Source organism: Diuraphis noxia, unplaced genomic scaffold, assembly GCF_037042655.1.
Source record: "Diuraphis noxia isolate RWA-SAM2 unplaced genomic scaffold, SU_Dnox_SAM2 contig0002, whole genome shotgun sequence".
Lineage (NCBI taxonomy): Eukaryota > Metazoa > Arthropoda > Insecta > Hemiptera > Aphididae > Diuraphis > Diuraphis noxia.
The window spans coordinates 10,539,240-10,557,095 of NW_028301712.1; the positions used below are offsets into that span (position 1 = coordinate 10,539,240).

The 17,856-nt window shown below is 26.8% G+C and overlaps 1 protein-coding gene across 1 annotated transcript in view; it reads right to left on the minus strand.

Annotated features, from left to right (window-relative positions):
• Window positions 1-2,789: 2,789 nt before the first annotated feature.
• Window positions 2,790-17,856, minus strand: part of Fa2h (Fatty acid 2-hydroxylase) — a 39,484-nt gene continuing 24,417 nt past the window's right edge. Inside the window, exons 4-6 of the mRNA XM_089220286.1 lie at window positions 6,052-6,184; window positions 4,382-4,501; window positions 2,790-3,357 (exon numbers count right to left, since the gene is read on the minus strand). Coding sequence (XP_089076412.1) covers window positions 3,269-3,357; window positions 4,382-4,501; window positions 6,052-6,184 — 342 coding nt within the window. The 3' untranslated portion in view covers window positions 2,790-3,268. The remainder of the gene's footprint in view (window positions 3,358-4,381; window positions 4,502-6,051; window positions 6,185-17,856) is intronic.

The following is a 17,856-nucleotide window of genomic DNA, read 5'->3' on the forward strand; positions in this document are numbered from 1 at the left end:
GTTTATATAAGTATATTCTATCCACTATGCAATTTTCAAAAGTTTTCGACTTAAGTTGAACTATTCATAGGCATTTGAAATTTTCGATCATTATTAGTATTTTTTAAATTAATATCGATAAAAATTTATTTGTTAGGCAGAAAAGCCTGAAAATTTAATACAAGGCTCTTAACATATTGTTACAATAGCAGTTGAAAAATAAAATAAATTCATAGTCACAATTCTTTTTTAAGCATTCAAAGTTTGAATTTTGACAAAATACATAAAAATCATGAAAATTCACAAATTATTTTAAGCTGGAAATTCATAAAAAATTTTCCTTTTATATCTTAGATTTGAAAATTTAATACAAGATTCCTTACAAGTTTTTCAATCTTTATCACGAATAAAAAGTTCACCGGAAATTCAAATTAAATTTTTATGAGCATTTGAAATTTAAATTTTTACAACATATTGGATTTTCACTTTTAGCGATTTCCTTATTTTGGTGTAACTCTAAAACAAATGACCGCAGATACTTGAAATGTTGACTGAATGTTTATATATTTCATAAAATTTTCAAAATATTTAGATTTGTTTTGAGCTGTTTACTGACATTTTAATTTTGCAACTTTTTTAGTTTTTTTTTCTATAAATATCGATAAAAATTTATTTGTTTAGTAGAAAGGCTTGAAAATTTAATACAATAAGGCTTCTAACACATTTTAACAATAGCAGTAGTTGAAAAATAAAATAAATTCATAGTCACAATTTTTTTTATAAGGATTCAAAGTATGAATTTTGACAACATACGTAAAAATCACGAAAATTCATACATTATTTTATGCTAGAAATTCATAAAAATTTTTCCTTTTATATCTAAGATTTGAAAATTTAATACATGGCTCCTATCATATTTTTACAATAGCAATTGAAAAATAAAAGAAAAACGTAGTTACAATTTTTTTTACAATCATTCAAAGTTTGAATTTTGACAACATATTATGTAAAAATCACGAAAATTCGCAAATTATTTCAAACTAGAAATTCATAAAATTTTTTCTTTTTAAATCTAAGATTTGAAATTTTTTAATTATCTATAATATATCCTAGACAGATAAACCGTCTTCGCTCAGAATCGTTTTTCGTATACAATGATATAATATCATTGGATTCAAATTTAATTCCATCCATTGCAGTAACCCACTTGTAACCTACTGTACAGCAGAGCGACATCCACGACTTACCCGCCTTTTTAATATTAGAGTGACTATCTTCAAATTGTAAGGTAAGAATATTATACTTAGGGCACCTCAAAAGGTTAGTTATTTTTGATATCTTAATTTTAAAATAAGTTTTGTAAATTTTAAATTTAGTAATATGTCGATTTACTCTATTATTAAAGATTACAGCTTCATAATAAACCGGATTCGATCAACTTTTCATGTATACGTTAGTTAGAATCTATTAATTAACTATTTGTTATATCTAACTATTAGATAATACTTGTGGATCTAACGTTCTCTTAAAACATAATATAATACAAAAAATGTGCGGCAAATTTAAAACAGAATAAGTAAATTATTCTGCTTGAGATTTGTTGAACTCTATAGTCTAACCCTAGGAATGGACTTATGTATGCGGCGATGTGGCTGTGACGAAGTTCACAACTTTACATGAATTCTACAAGTGGGACGTTAGAAAAGGTTAGGTTAGGCGTAATCATAGAATTAAGATTTAATTGATTGATGGAAAACCGTTCGTATACTGAATTAAAGTTACCGATTACAACAATTATTGATCTAATTTGTATTTCATTATTTTATAAATAATAAATATACAATATAATATATTATCTATCTCACACCTGCTTGAAAACTCATAATCTGCGTTTACTTCATGACAGTGTTATACTTGTAATTAAATACATCATTTACTACTAAACAATATTATACAGATATACATCACGCAATATGCATGTAAGCTTACCCAACAGTTTAGTGGAGTTAAAGGGAGGCCTAGTGTGGTGCAGCCCCCCGAAATTACAGTGATAAAATGTAGAGTGAAAATATATATAGTTTTTCTAAAATGATGAATTTTAATAATTTTAAATTGGTATGTAAAAGAATAAAAATATATTTTCTAAGACGTTAGTAGTTTTCAAAATAATAAGTGTCTGACGTGGTTACGTAAAAGGACCACTCTATAGGCGGTGATAGGTACACCCAGGTGCGTTTTGGCAGACAGGCTATGGTATACAGGTATGGCTTCTGCGGGAAAGTTATCGATTTTTTCTTCTTCTATAAACAGCAACAAAAAATTATATTCTCAAGGCAAGAACACAATTCATTCATGACCGTTACGTTTGACAGACGTATCATAATAATTCGTATCCACGAATTTAGCTCTTCTATTGACGAGATTGTACAAAACATATTCTACGAATGCAATCATCATTCACATCGACGAAAATGACACTGATTTACCACTCGCTATTGTATTATAGGAAGGTTGGTTAAAAAAAATGGTTAACGAACTACGAATAACAGTAGGTAGTAAACATTAAGCCATTCGAGAAAATATTTACGATTATTTATTGGCAAAAGGATCAGCGGGAGAATGCGGAAAAAATAATAGGCAATAGGATTTACAAACAATAAGCTTAACAAAATACGAAATACACACAATGTCGTAGACGACATTTGAAGTAAAAAAAAAAAAATAGGTCACTAAAACCATAGGACGTGTTCGTTATCAGAAAAATGGATCTCGTGAGGATAACTCATAAAAAGCTTTGGCACATCAACCAGTCAAAGTATAAATAATATTGTTTTTATTATTTAAAAAGACAAAAAAAAATAATAATAATAATAATGATAATGTACAGAGTAACAACAAAACAGTTTTAAAGTTTTGTAATACCTTTGAACAAAATAGCAATGAAAAGCGACAATAAATACATTTATATATATATTGTATGCATAACAAAATGAGACGAGTTACATATATATATATATAATATAATATACCATTGTGTTATGACTGCTTCCGTGGGCGGGTCATTCTTTGTTAAATTAATTGTAATATTTGAGTTTCATTAGGCACTCCGATATTTGGTGTGATTTCTTTCTTTTGTATCATAGTAATAATAATAATAATTGTATATATTAATACATATACACATCGTATATATATATGAATATGTTTATATATATAATATTATAATTTAATTTGTTTTTTTTTTTTAAATATATAATATATTATAAGGCACGAGTTTACGGGTAGTAGGTTAGTACCATTTTAAACATCGGCTAAGCTTTTTCAGTGCAATCGCTGTGCCGAATATGTGGTCCCAAAACTGGCTGCTGATACCAAAACCTGAAACACATGGATAACGTGGCCCGTCTAAAATAATGTTAAACATATATGTTTATAGACTATAGATGATGTACTGCAGTTTACATGCATACTATGTAATACATAAACAGAGTGCATCATGATAATTTGATTTATTACAATGTAACTTATTTTAAATAGAAAACTGTAAAATCTTTCTGATATACACTATATATATTAAAATACACGAGTGAATAAAGAGCAAAATATATTTCATGATCGAAATAATTGGGGGTCAACAGATATCATTCAATTACATTTTTCTTTCTTTTTTTTTACATTATGCAATCCATCACTCTATTTTATAAAAAAATACGACTCTATATCTGACAAATTGTAATTTATCTTAAGAGGACGTTATAAACGCATGTGTTGTCTCCGTCTAACAAGTGCGTAACATGAAAAATTGTACGCTCAGCAGGTCTCGTTCAGCTCCGTTAGTTTAAAAACTAGAGTGAATTTACCTCTTATTAAAAGTAAGAGTATTATTTAGACGACCTCATGGGGTTTTTATTATATTTTAATTTTGTAGCGAGATATAAATATTTTAATATGTACAAACAATTTATAATTTTGAAATAATTATAACTCGGTTCGAAATTAAAAAATAATAAAAAGCTCATGAGAGGTCTTCTAAATAATAATGCTCTTAACTTAAAATAGCGTATAATTTGTTACGTTATGCACTTGTGAGACAACAACATGCATGTATTACGTCCTCTTTACTATGATAACATTATACGTTGCAATGATTTTCATGAAAACAATGCTACAAAATATATTGTATATATATTTTTAGGATGATATAATCATAATATAATATGTACCTAGAGTATTTGCGAAATATTAAAATCTCCTTACTTGCATAGAAGTTTTTTAAATTCTAGTACAAATTATAATGTTAGACTATGCAAATGAGGGTATAGGCTTTATACATAAAATATACATTTTTGTATTTTTATGTAATGTTTAGTATATTATTATACTGTTCTGATTGTATACTGACCGCTCTCGTGGTGCGCGAAATGATGTTGGTTGTGGTATCTTTTCATTGTGTACAAGTACGATCCTTCCCTGGGACATCCGTAGTGTAAATAGAAATGTATTAAATCATAAGTTACATAGCCTGTGAACACGATTGTACAAGATTTGTATTTATTAGATTATTTTTATAGCGATACACTAAAATAATTTAAGCTTAGACTTAATGTACGATAATTATATTAACTACACTATAAGAACGATCGATTTATAGCATTGTCCAAACTTATTTATTTTTTAAAACAAAAACGGAATATTACTTATAATTTAGATAGTTAGGTCATTTAATTATAACCGAAATTAACAATGGTGGTGTAAATAGTAAATTGCACCTATATAGTAACCTAATTACCTATAGGTAAAAACATGTATCACATTTATATAGCATTTCGTTTTTTGTGTGTTTATTTCGAATTTATTTTGACATTTTTAGTACAACGTATAGGTCAACATGTTCTTAACACGCCATCTCCTTACATTTCACCAATTATATTATCTTTTTACATGGCACAAATATTTGACAACTTTTTTTAAAGTAACAAACAAAAATTAAGTAGTATTGTAATGAAATAATAATTACAAAGTTATGGTTTTATATCGTTTGCCTTTTCTTGTCTAATGTAAATTCACGAACTATAATCACATTCATTTAAAACTGTGTGTACGTAATATAAGCTTATTGCTTAAATACATTCATCATATAGCTAATGTAGCCTTGTATTTCTATATTGGCTATATTAGGTATATGTGAAATGTCTTAATGCATTTGAAGGGCTGAAAATGACCTCTTATAGCTAAAGTGTTGAACAATTGTCAGTTTATTATTATTGATCATATAGGTACGCGGTAAAGTACGCTATAATACTCATTATTTCAAAAACAATTATCGTTTTAATATATAGCATTGTTATTATTATTATTAGTAGTATAGTATTATTGTTCAGTCATAGGCGTGCGCAGAGTTCCCGATCAGGTGCAGCACATATTTCTATACAACTTTGATTTTAGGGAATATTTTAAGCACATTTTTAGTTAAAAGGTTCATTGTATATTTTGTCAACACCAAAAATAAATAGCTATTTATTTTTCGTATTTAAGACAAGTTTTTATACTGAAAATGCAATTAATAATTTTTAACTATTACAATTAATAGTTATAATTATAATTATAATAATATATTAATATTCAAAACATTGTAGCATTCTTAAAACAATATCGAGGTATAGGTACGAATATCCTTGAAGTGGTATTTTCTCATAAATCCTATTGTTAATATCTATCTGTTATAATTGGACCAACGTATAATAACCTAAGACGTTGGCGCCTCTCTTAAATGCACTACTGCCTACTAGCATTAATTAAACCTCTAAAATAACATGGAATCTGCCAGACTTTATAGCTTATACAGTAAAACCTCTCTATAACGGACACTCTATCAAACGGAATTCTTCTTATAACGGAAAATGTCAATAATCCCTGCAGTGCAAATAATATATGCAATTTCTACCTCTCTAAGGCGGAAAACTATTTAAAACGGAAAAATGTTTGGTCTCATGCGATTCCGTTATAGAGAGGTTTCACTGTTCTTCATATAGTATACCGACGTGACGATATTTAATCATTTTGCACACTTACCCGCAATCATACCGGCCAATACCAGCGGCGCCATCCAATGAGGAAACAGCATCAGGTATATAGAGTACGCAGCCGATATGAGTACTGCGGCCGGCCCCGGCGGAAACAATAACCGTCGGTCATCGAATGGCACCTGTTTGAAGAACACACACAAAAAAAAATACAATTAGTATTATTTAAACAATAATATAATATGATATAACATAACACTTGTATTTATTTAAAATATTTTGGATCAAAACTACGATTAAATTTAAGAGAATATCAGCGTAATAATTGTTTTATATTTCAGATCCACAAGCAACGTATAGATAAAACGTATTCACCTAAATCCCGTATACCGATCATTTTTTTGTGAAACTTATTTCAACTATAAGTCAAAATAAGTGCCTAAGCTTCAAATTTCAAGTACGATATGATTATTTTCGACTAAAAAATATGCGTTTAACATTGAAACATGTATGTAATTGTTTTTCAAATATTTTGCTCAAAATGTATTGAATGTTGAGAAATGATTAAAACAAATAAAAACCTTCAATATAAATCGTTGATATTATTTAATTTAAGTATAGCTTGTTGATAAAAATATGCGGAATAGTATCACTTAATATTAATTTCTACTGAAATATATAAACATGTTTAAAAAATATTCAATTTTTAGTGATCTTGGTTCATATGTGAAAGATGCGACAAGGTTTAATGTAGTGAGAATATTTTTATTGTATTATTATCTAATGCGTAAAAACGATTAATCTTCATATTTTAAAAGACGTTTCTGATCGAAAATATGTTTATTATGAATCCGTGAAACTAAAATTAGTGTTTTTTTTTTTATATTTGACGTACTAGATAATATTATGATATAATAACAGGTGGGTATATAATAGAGCCCTGCACGGGCCTAACTTTTGAAGTCCAAGCCCGTCCAAAATACAATTTTACTAATGATACCCGGCCCGGCCCGATTTGTTTCACTTGGATATACAGTCCGGCCCGGCCCGATAATTCTTCACTTTTCCTTTTGATAGTCTTGTAAAAATAACAATATAATTATCACCTACCAAGTATTATCTAGTACTTAAATTGTGTAAAGTAAATAGTAAAGGGTAAAAAAAAATGGTAGTCTAAAGTATTCAGTATATTCTATATTTATATATAATTAAAATAAAATAAAATAAAATAACAACTAATACTGAAGTGAAGGGCCAGGCCCAGCCCGAACCCGATTTCGGTGACACCAAGCACGGCCCGAGCCCGGCCCATGCAGGGCTCTAGTATATAACATATTATTATAAAAAATAGTTATTCGATCAATTTTTGATTAATTTTATCATCCATATGAAAATTATTAACAAGCAAATAACTGCACGTGATTACGCAGAATACATAGAGTAGGGTAGTATTATTTGAATAAAATGTTATCAAAATAACCATCTAAATAAAATTTTATTCAAATGCATTTTTCTACATTTAGGTACCAAGTGAATTAAAAATGCATACATTTAATATAATATATCATTGCAGAACAATGGACATGTATTGTATAATTTATATCATATTATAATAGACAGAATATGATAGAATATTAATGACGGTGCAGGTATATGCGTGACTTATCCAATAAAATAAGGATCGGTCACTCTGAAATCTGATGCATATATATACTTTTATATGGATTTACAAATATACATTTCCTACATGGAACTGCTATCAGTCAGATGAAAATTCTAATAGTTCATTTGACGTAAAAACGTATACGTAACTTCTTCAAGTCTTACTAATGGAAAGCCATCTGTCGGGGCGTTGCGTAGCGAATTTCCCGGCCGTTTAAATTATTAAAAAACCGAGCGTGAGCGATTTATATATTATTCAATGATAATTATTTAGCAACTACCTACTTAATATAATATGTGACCTACATATTTTACAGCCAAATGAACGCAAAGACAACGCGTGTATAGGGCCACGCGCGGGCGTATATATTTCATATTACATTATAACAAATATATAATTTATTAAAAGAATACATATAGGTAATGAAAAGAATCTAGTACTAGTTGCCTCCCATTAGTTATATTAAAATATTTTTCATTGATACCCAAATAAAAAAGCTGAGTGAAAAAAAAATATCAAATTTTGAGTAGCTACAAATATTGGCTAAAAAATACAAGCCTAAGCAATGTTATAAATAATGAATAATAAATAATATTTTTTAAATTTCGTATCCCAGACAGCAAATGTTTGTCTAAAATTACTATTATAACATTATTCTATATATTATACCTAAGACTGATGTTTTTTAACTGCACTATTTTAATTAGTAGTAAAATATGTTTTATTTGTATTGATTATTTTTATTTTATTATTGTTTTTACCAAGTCTGATATTTTTAATAATGAATAAACATTACCAATTAATGTGGAACTGTTTAGTGAAGTTTATGAACCACTACTTAATTCTATATGGGAAGCAACTAGTGTGAAAATTTTTGGGAGGCAACTCGTATATAATTATGAACTACCAAGTCATCGGAGGCAACTAATGTAAATTAACCTTTTTATTTACGATAAGGACGGGAGGCAATTCGTATATTTTGGGAGGCAACTAGTATGCGCCGGTTTAAATAGACTTGTCTCGTATGGAAAATTGGAACGATGAGCTTGTAGGCTTGTAGATTAACAATTTTAGGGTAAAAACTATACATGTTTATGTATATACTGTATCATCGTCCAATTCAATTATATTATTTTCGTTATACGCATTGTTATTTGAAACACGTACCTAGGTATCGATTTCGTTTAATATAATATTATATATTTAAGTAACATAAGATTTTATATCAAATTATCAAACGACGTAGTACAACAAAAACCAATTAAAAACAATAATTTTTTATTTTATAAAAGTTAAGAAAAATTGGAAAAAAAAAACTGGCAAAGTCAGTCGATCTGCTGTATTGAAAGTTTCGAGTTTAATATTTTGACGAGGTCACTGAAATGAATACGTATAATATGAATTCAATGATAAATCATCGCATACAAATGTATATGAGTGAATGAGACGAGTGGATCAGCATTTTTTTAAAGATAACAGTGTCATTTTATATTTGTATAATTAATAGTATTTTATTTAATATATTATAAATCAATGGCGGCGTAGAATGGTATGCGTATAGGTTCGTGGTATGTTGGAATGAATAGCTTAAAATGAGAGAAAGAAACTCTTCGCAGAGGTTATCGCGAGTATTTTGCGTGCTATGCTATTCCGATTTTAGAAGTTCTCTGCAAGGCAGCGTATTTCTTGAATAATATCCGACATTTTCCGATAATATCATCAGAATAGTGCAAATCTTATTTTTGCTCCGTATGGAAAAGCCTACCAATATTCAACACTAAGACCATAACCTTATTTACGGGAAATATCATTCAAGTCCCGACAAGGGATTAGTCTCCCATGAACGACTCTGAATCGATTGATAAGTTCCACGGTGCTGAGAGTCATTCAACGATGATCACGATGGGTGTTGACGAGAGGCGTAACGTTAAGCTGCACCGAGACAATATCGATAATGTGTCTGTACAGGAGACGTTTTCAATATTTTTTAATTCATTTATATTTTAAAATACAACTGAGACGCCCTCACCGATCAACCCTGTGTTTAGCTACAGCAACCACCGGGCTGCGCAAAATGACAGAAGCCACTGCGTCAATTTTGATTTCCCAAATGTTACTTATAATATATATACACAGCTCGATGAAAGTGTAATAATTTCCTGCAAGTGCGTCGGCCGTTGCACTCAGCGACATGTTTTCCCGCACGCAAAACGTATAATAATAATGATATTAATATAATTAACAACGTTTACATTCCGAACTTCAGAGTTTGAACGATAGTAGATCAAAAAAATCATAGGACTTCGGTGTTCGCGCTAAAACAGGTATTTTCTGTGTGCCGATTGAGAGCATACTGTATTTTTTTTTTGCAAAATACCAACCCGTTAAATATTTATGACTTGTCGATAGATATTCCAAAATACAATAAGACTCCGTTTTTACGAAGTCGTAATACTAAATTGATTTTTAATAGCAATGGTCGATATAAATGTCATTATTAAGTATGATTTTCACAACATGACGACGAAACATAAAGACATAGTGTATAAACACAACTCAATTATAACCACGTAAGCAATAATGCATATTTACAACCACACGTTCCATCGCCGCTATATTTACCTACTTCTATTTTGATTAAGACTTTTTTTTTTGCAAACTGGATGCTTGGCTTACGGTGATATGTGGTCAATATAGATAAAACACCGACATTGCTTAATGTCGTTATCGTGATCGGCTTACTATCAATTATTGAAATCATGTGCTCTATGACAATGTGTATTATTGTATATTAAAATATAATAATATATAATATGCTTTAATATCGTTATAAAGTTATAACAAATTGAAAATGTTATGTTTTAATTGGGTACAAAATTTTTTTTGTAAACATTAGTCATTTTCACGTATTTTGTTAAAATTTGAATTCCAAACACTTAAAAATCGTGCTTATACATTTTTAATATTTTTAGGCTTCAAGTAGAATAACAAATGTGGGATATTATACAAAAATGTTATGCTTTTTGATCGAGAAAAGTGATTACAGTTATTCCTAAATGCACTAAAAAAAAAAAATCGATAATGTCAAAAACTGATGTTTTATAAATATTTCCTTTTTCTCGATGTTAAAATGTAGTGGGTACTGATCATTAAAAGTATAAATACTATTAACTAGATCAAATTCAGTTCGTTCAATTTTCGAAGATTCAAATGTTTCTCTCCAAAACGTAAGAAAAAATAATAATACGAGTATATCACATAATTGATTAATTTACCATTGTACATATAAGTGATATAACTAATGCATTCCTCGCTATTTGTGGTATTTGATATGTAAAATAAGAATTGAACACAGAACAGTAAGTCTAGACAACAGTATATTATAATTCACACATAATTTTTCATGTAGCACGTATCTGATACATGCTGAAAGTGATGAAATATAATATTTTGAAATTATTAGCAAGATATGAACATGTGAACAAAATATCCCAGCTATCGTTTTGTCGGTATAACAACAATAGTACTTATATCAGTTTTTCAATTTTGGAAAGATTAGGAATATGATTAACAATGTGAATATATATTTAGTTTTTTCAATATTGGAGATATGAATTCTGTTTCTTTAAATTTATTTTTATTTTGGGCACACCGCAAAATGCTTTTTTAGGCCTTTTAGATTGACGCTGGTAACGTGTAACCATCATAGACTAATATGTCATTGCCTCTTTCACTTTTTATGCATTGTAATACGAATAAAATAAAATCAATTAGAAAACTGCATCTTAACTATAGTCGTTGTACTCTATTTATTTTCAATTAACCAAAACCTTTTGACAGTTTACTATTAACATATAGTATATTATCCCAAACAAGTTATAAATTTATTTCAGTTTCTGTTTTCATACTTTATAATCTACAGAAAAAATGTATTTAATAAAACCTAACAATAATAACTATGTATATTTATTAAGCTCAAAATATAAATATTTTAATTTAATAAGAAAACGAAATAGATGTCGATTTTCGTATATTATCACTTTAATAAGAAATCGCTGTCAACGTTTTGATTTGGAGAATAAATTATATTCAATAAATAACAGTTTTTTACAAAAAGTCTTAACAAATATTTAATATAAAACATTCAAATAATTTAAATTTTAAAAACAAAACACGATTTTGTTCGTTACGCAACAGAAAACATTGAAGTTAGATAAAATAATCATTTTCAAGTACTCAGTACTATGAAAAAAATAAATATTCAAAATCTTTTGTTAGTCAACAAACCTACTGATACCTGAGTAGCAAACGCCAAGATCAAACACGACTACAAAGTTGGGTTTGCTATAGAAATGCTTATATATTATGAAGCAAATCACCCCATAACCGGTGGAAGTCAGTAAATTCTATTGTACTTACATCATTTAAATCATCATAAAGTAACAAAGTAGGTACCATTTTACACTCTATTTGATCTAACATAGTGAACGGTATTGACTAGTTAAAAGTTTTGTAAAATACCTTATAAATAAGGTTGAATACGTTTGAATTAAATGATTGAAAGAAAAGAATTGCTGAAAACTAATTTTAATTTTTCAAACCACGCGCAGTAGAATAACTATAAGTTTTAATACTTAATACTTCAATTAAAAATGTAATACATTAAGGTTTAATATTAATTCATAAAATATAACTATTTAATGTACAAAATAAAAATGTAAAGAATTTGCTACATGTTTGCCTTTGGTAATGTAATATTTAAACGTTTATTGAACCGGATGTATGAACAGTGAGCACGGTTCGCATACAAAATATATTTATGTATGTGTAAAATATTGTCTCAAACTAAACACTACTAAGTCAACTGATAAAAAAACGGTTCGTAATATAGTATTATGTTTTATAATATTATTTATTTTATTTCACCATTTCTGTAGACATGAATAAACTTAAATTTTCTAAGTAAGATAAATGTTTCGAAACATATAGTACACTAAAAAAAATACATAATAATCGAATGTCTAAAAAATTTTATTTATGCCAAAGAAATTTTGTAAATTAAAAACACTTATGATTTATGAATGGTAAGTAAGTAATAACACTTAGTATTTGGCAAACCCAACGATTTTTCGCGCAAAATATTATGCAGAATATATTCCTTTAACAGAAGGTATATTATACAGGTGTGGAGTTCCGAGATATTTTGACGGGATTTTTTATACAAAGCTCGAAAAACCCATAAATTTCAAGACTCTGGAAGTCTGAAGTCTATGCGTTTGGGTGGTAACCGTCGTCATTTTGAAGGATTCTTTGCACTGACGTAGGACACTAGGACGACGAGAAATCGATTGAATACGGACCGGACAAGGGAGAATTGGGAAAATATAGCTTTTTGCTTCTCATTCTGAATAGGTTACACGAGTCGTGTTAAGTCCGAAGACATCTTTACCCTTATTTGTTGTTTTATTGTACTCAAACACCCACTAAATTCTGGGTTCACCGTATCGATCCAGAAATGAAAAACACGAGTAGAATTGTCATTCATTGTTATACTGTTTTTCTATTCATCATGCAGTCTGTATTCCGTATACTAAGAAATGAAAAAAAATAATTCACTAAGTATACATAATAAAGATCATAAGTTTTTTTTTGTTAAAGATACTTTCTACTACCAAATCTTTATATTAAATATTCAAAATTCAAAATAATAAAATAGTAGTATAATTTATTTGTAAATTTGTTATGTTATATTTGATATACATAAACATACAAATTTAACAACTTTGAGACAAAATGTATGTTAATTTAACACTATTACTAATCAAAGTTTAAATTGCTAAACCAAAGGAATTAGGGCAGAAATACATTGAGCATTGCAGATACAATCACATGCAGCAGTAATTTTGCATGTTTTTTAGTTAATTTACAAAGTAATTTATTTTATTGTTTTAACAAACGAATGTTTATATACTATATATATGCCAGAATAATAAAAATAACTATATCTATAGTTTATACCAAATAAAATAATGCGAAGAAAATAGTTTTAAATGATTTTAAAAAGGTATTGGTATGCATTAATTGATATGTCAAGAAAATAAATATTATTTTAAACAGGAACATTTGTAACCTATTATTTGTGAAATATGAGTAATTACATGGTAAACTATACAACGGTAATTTTTCTAAGCAGTAGAAATTAAATAAAACAAATTAAGTGTAAAATTATTCTATTATTTAATCTAAGAATAAAAAAATGGTAGCTTATGAGAAAAGTGTTGATACACGGTGAATTTAAATGACGACATCAGACATCGCATTAATCTTATAAATATTTTGTAACAAATGCTTTTTATATACGATTAAAATAAATATATTTATCATCGAATAAATTGTTATGTAATAACAATAAGTAGTTTTTGATCTTCAATGTTTCTGTAAATTCATTTATTTTTTAAGTATTCTAATTGGATAGGATGGAAATACCAGAAGTTGTAAAATTTTACCGAAAAAAGAGTAAAATATTACATCAAATTTCAGAATTGAAAATAAATAGTATTTTATTAATTTATATAAAAATATTTAAATTTATAAATAATTATGATTGTTCTTAAATAATATAATATTCAAAATGGAATTTATTAATTGCATTTTTAATATACTGAATAAATTGAACAATTTCTAAGGATATATGAAATAAACCAAACTTGTTATAAGTTACAACTTTATTAATGAAAGAACACTAATACATTTTTGATATAGTTTAAAATGATTTTATTTTATGAATGATAAATAATAAATATGCTTCATTCGTCTAACTGACGAATCCTAATACAGAAATACGTAATAGACTGTATAATAAATGTAAATATATTTATATTTAGATGACGTAACACCAAAATTTAAATCGATAGACTATAATAAAAATACCATAGTATATTACATAACACGATGGTACACTCTTATCAATCAAACACATTGTATCCGAATGCCGTTTCTATGAAACGAACAAATGAGAAGCTGGGGTATCAAATATCATGCTGTAAGCTCTCCATCCAGATACCATACTCTAAGGCACATGATGACCTTTTTAATTAAAACCAATCTTATAAATAGTTAATAATCTGTTCTTCTTTATGTAATATGTAAATACTATATCCTTAAAAGTTGTTGACTTTAAACTCCTTGTATGCCAATGGCCATAGACGCCGAAGTTTATTTATTTAAATTTAAAAAAATAATAATTTTAACACACTATAACATTTAAAATAATATTTTGGTGTGAAATGCAAGTTTTTCATTTCTCATTTTAATCCATATCATTCAGCTATTAGTATTTTTGGGAAGTTGAGAATTGTTGCGTTTATATTAAACATATTATAGTAGGTATTTATGTCATAATAGTATAAAAGTATAAAACCTCACTTACCCATTTGTTAAGACACCTACACTTTTCATATCATATGCCCATTTGTGTACCTATTGTAACCCACTTATATTAAAATAATAGATAATATTGTTTTTTTTATCATAAATTAGTAAAATTATTTTTGAGTTCCGGTGAAACCGAAATAGGTAAAATATACGAGATATGGCGAAAACAACGAACAGATGCACAATGTACGGTATGAGTGTATGACTAATTATATTGATTTCCAATGATTATGTTTTGATTTTGAGATGATAAATTTGTCAAAAAAGGTTTTATAATCTCCACTTAAATTTGTATTTACTGTTAGTTTGTATATTGAAATAACCAAAATTCTAAAAGTAACGTAACTAAATACCAAACCATTAATTAATAAGAGTTATAAACACTTTATTCAGAATAATTATATGGTTTCTTTTGAGGATAATATTGTGTAACCATCGCAATAACCAGTTTGACACAAAAGGTGAAATCAGTAATTTAGTAGTAAAAATAAATTACCATATCTTAATAAATATTTAATTCAATTCTTAAATATTTAATATACATAAAGGAATGGTAAAAACTTATAATTAAACAGAACTGTTTTCAAAATCACAATAAACCTATTTAAAAATAATATTTATACCTAGTCATAACAATATTATTAATTAGTTATATTAATTATAGTTTAGTACAATTAATTTTTTTGGATTTATATTCACTTATAAAGTTATAAGTTATAATTAGTTATATTTGCTAGGTATTATTGTATTAACCATATAAATATAAATTTATAAATTTTGTTTTAATAAACAAGACTTCTATACACAGTTTACAATCAAATACAATATTATAATGGCTTTATTTCATTTATAAAAAACAATTGTTTAAGATCATGAATATTTGCATGTTTGTTTTTGACGAAATATTTCATTGACAAAAAATAGTAAGAACATTGATGATTTAATATTTTTCATTCTTTAAAATCGATTATCCATATAGTATAGAACCATATTACTCTATTTATTTATTTTATTTTTTTTTTTTAATCAAATTTTTGCTATTAAAATAATATGTTATTATCATAGGTACCGAATTATTTTTTTTGTTTTATTTGTATTGTATTTATGGTTCCTTCTTTTTATCTTGTAGAATTCACACCCATAATTTACGATATACCTAAATACCACTTACAATTGCACTTCAAGAATAGGAAAACAATTTTAGGAAATTGTACAATTGATAATAGGTATTATGAAAGTAAAAATCAACTTATGTCACACTGAATATTTGTAAAAGCAATTTTTATGTACCATAAAATATTCAAAATATTGCTACTTTTTTTGAGATATTTGCATAAGCAAACATCGAGTTTAAAACCTTTTTTTTTAATAATTGATGAAAACAATTTGAAAATGTAAAACAACATTCACCACAAGCTGTTTTTAGTGGAAATTAAAAAAAAATTTGCGGAAATCCACAATATTTTCCTATGAGCGTCTGAAGTTCAAATGTTGACAAAATTCATCAAAATTATGAAAATTGGCATATTATAGCGAAAATTAGAAATTCATAAGACATTTTTTACGTTCATATATTTCAGATTTAAAATTTTTACACAAGATTCCCCTTAAGTTATTCTGCATATAACAAAAATAAAGTTTCCTGGAAATTAATTTTTCAGAGAATTTAAAGTTAAATTGAGTATTTTTATTAAATTAACAAATTCTCATCAATTTTTTTTTATACAATTTACTATTTGTTATTTAAAAACTATTAACTTCAAGTACTTGAAATTTTCATAAAATGTTTATTTTATTATTTTGAAATTTTCTGTTTTGAGTTATTTATACATTGGAAATATTTAATTTTTTTAACTTGTTCTATATAATAACATAAGTATCAATAAAATTTTATTCGCTAGGTCAAAAAGCAAGGTTAACACAATAGGTTCCTTCTAAGTTGATATAATATAAGCAATTGATAAATATTAAAGATTCATAGATACGTTTTTTTTTTATCATTGTATTTAAAGTTCAAATAAAAATTATCAAAATTATCAAAATATCGGAAATATTCAAATTATTTTGTAAATTTTTTTAAATTTTTATAGCTAAGTATTGGAAATTAAAAAAAAAATCATAGATAGATGAACTGCAACAAAAAATCTAAAACAGTTATCTTTTTTTTTAATTAGGACAATATTACATATTAAAATCAAGAAAAATTATTTTGAGCATAGATGGTTTGTAATCTATTACTTCTATAGCCCATATCAAGTAAATACTTGATATTATTTGGATTAAAGAAATTTATTTGAATATTACCAAGAAACAAGAAACCACACCCAAAGGTAAACATCGAAGACTTTTTTCTTTTATGAGTTGTGGACTTACATATATGCACACAAAAAAGACATAGGTGCATCATTGTAAAATCAATACATTCATCGCTCCACCCATAAAGTATTTTGTTGTCATTCAAATAAGTTATAATAAGCTTTAAACTAGACAACGATAAAAAATTATAAAATTATAATTTTGTTTTTGTTTACCAAAATGTTGAATGGAATAATAACAATAATATAACAGTTGGTATCTGTATTTCTATAATATAAACACACTTATGTTTTACAGATATTTTATGTTTAAATTAGGAACATATTACATATTAAACCAACAAAAATGATTTTAGCTATTTTGTTGTAGTTTTTTTTTTTTTTTAGTAAAACTAAATTTAACCTTCTGTGTTTACTGATGCCTAATAATAAAATTATTTTC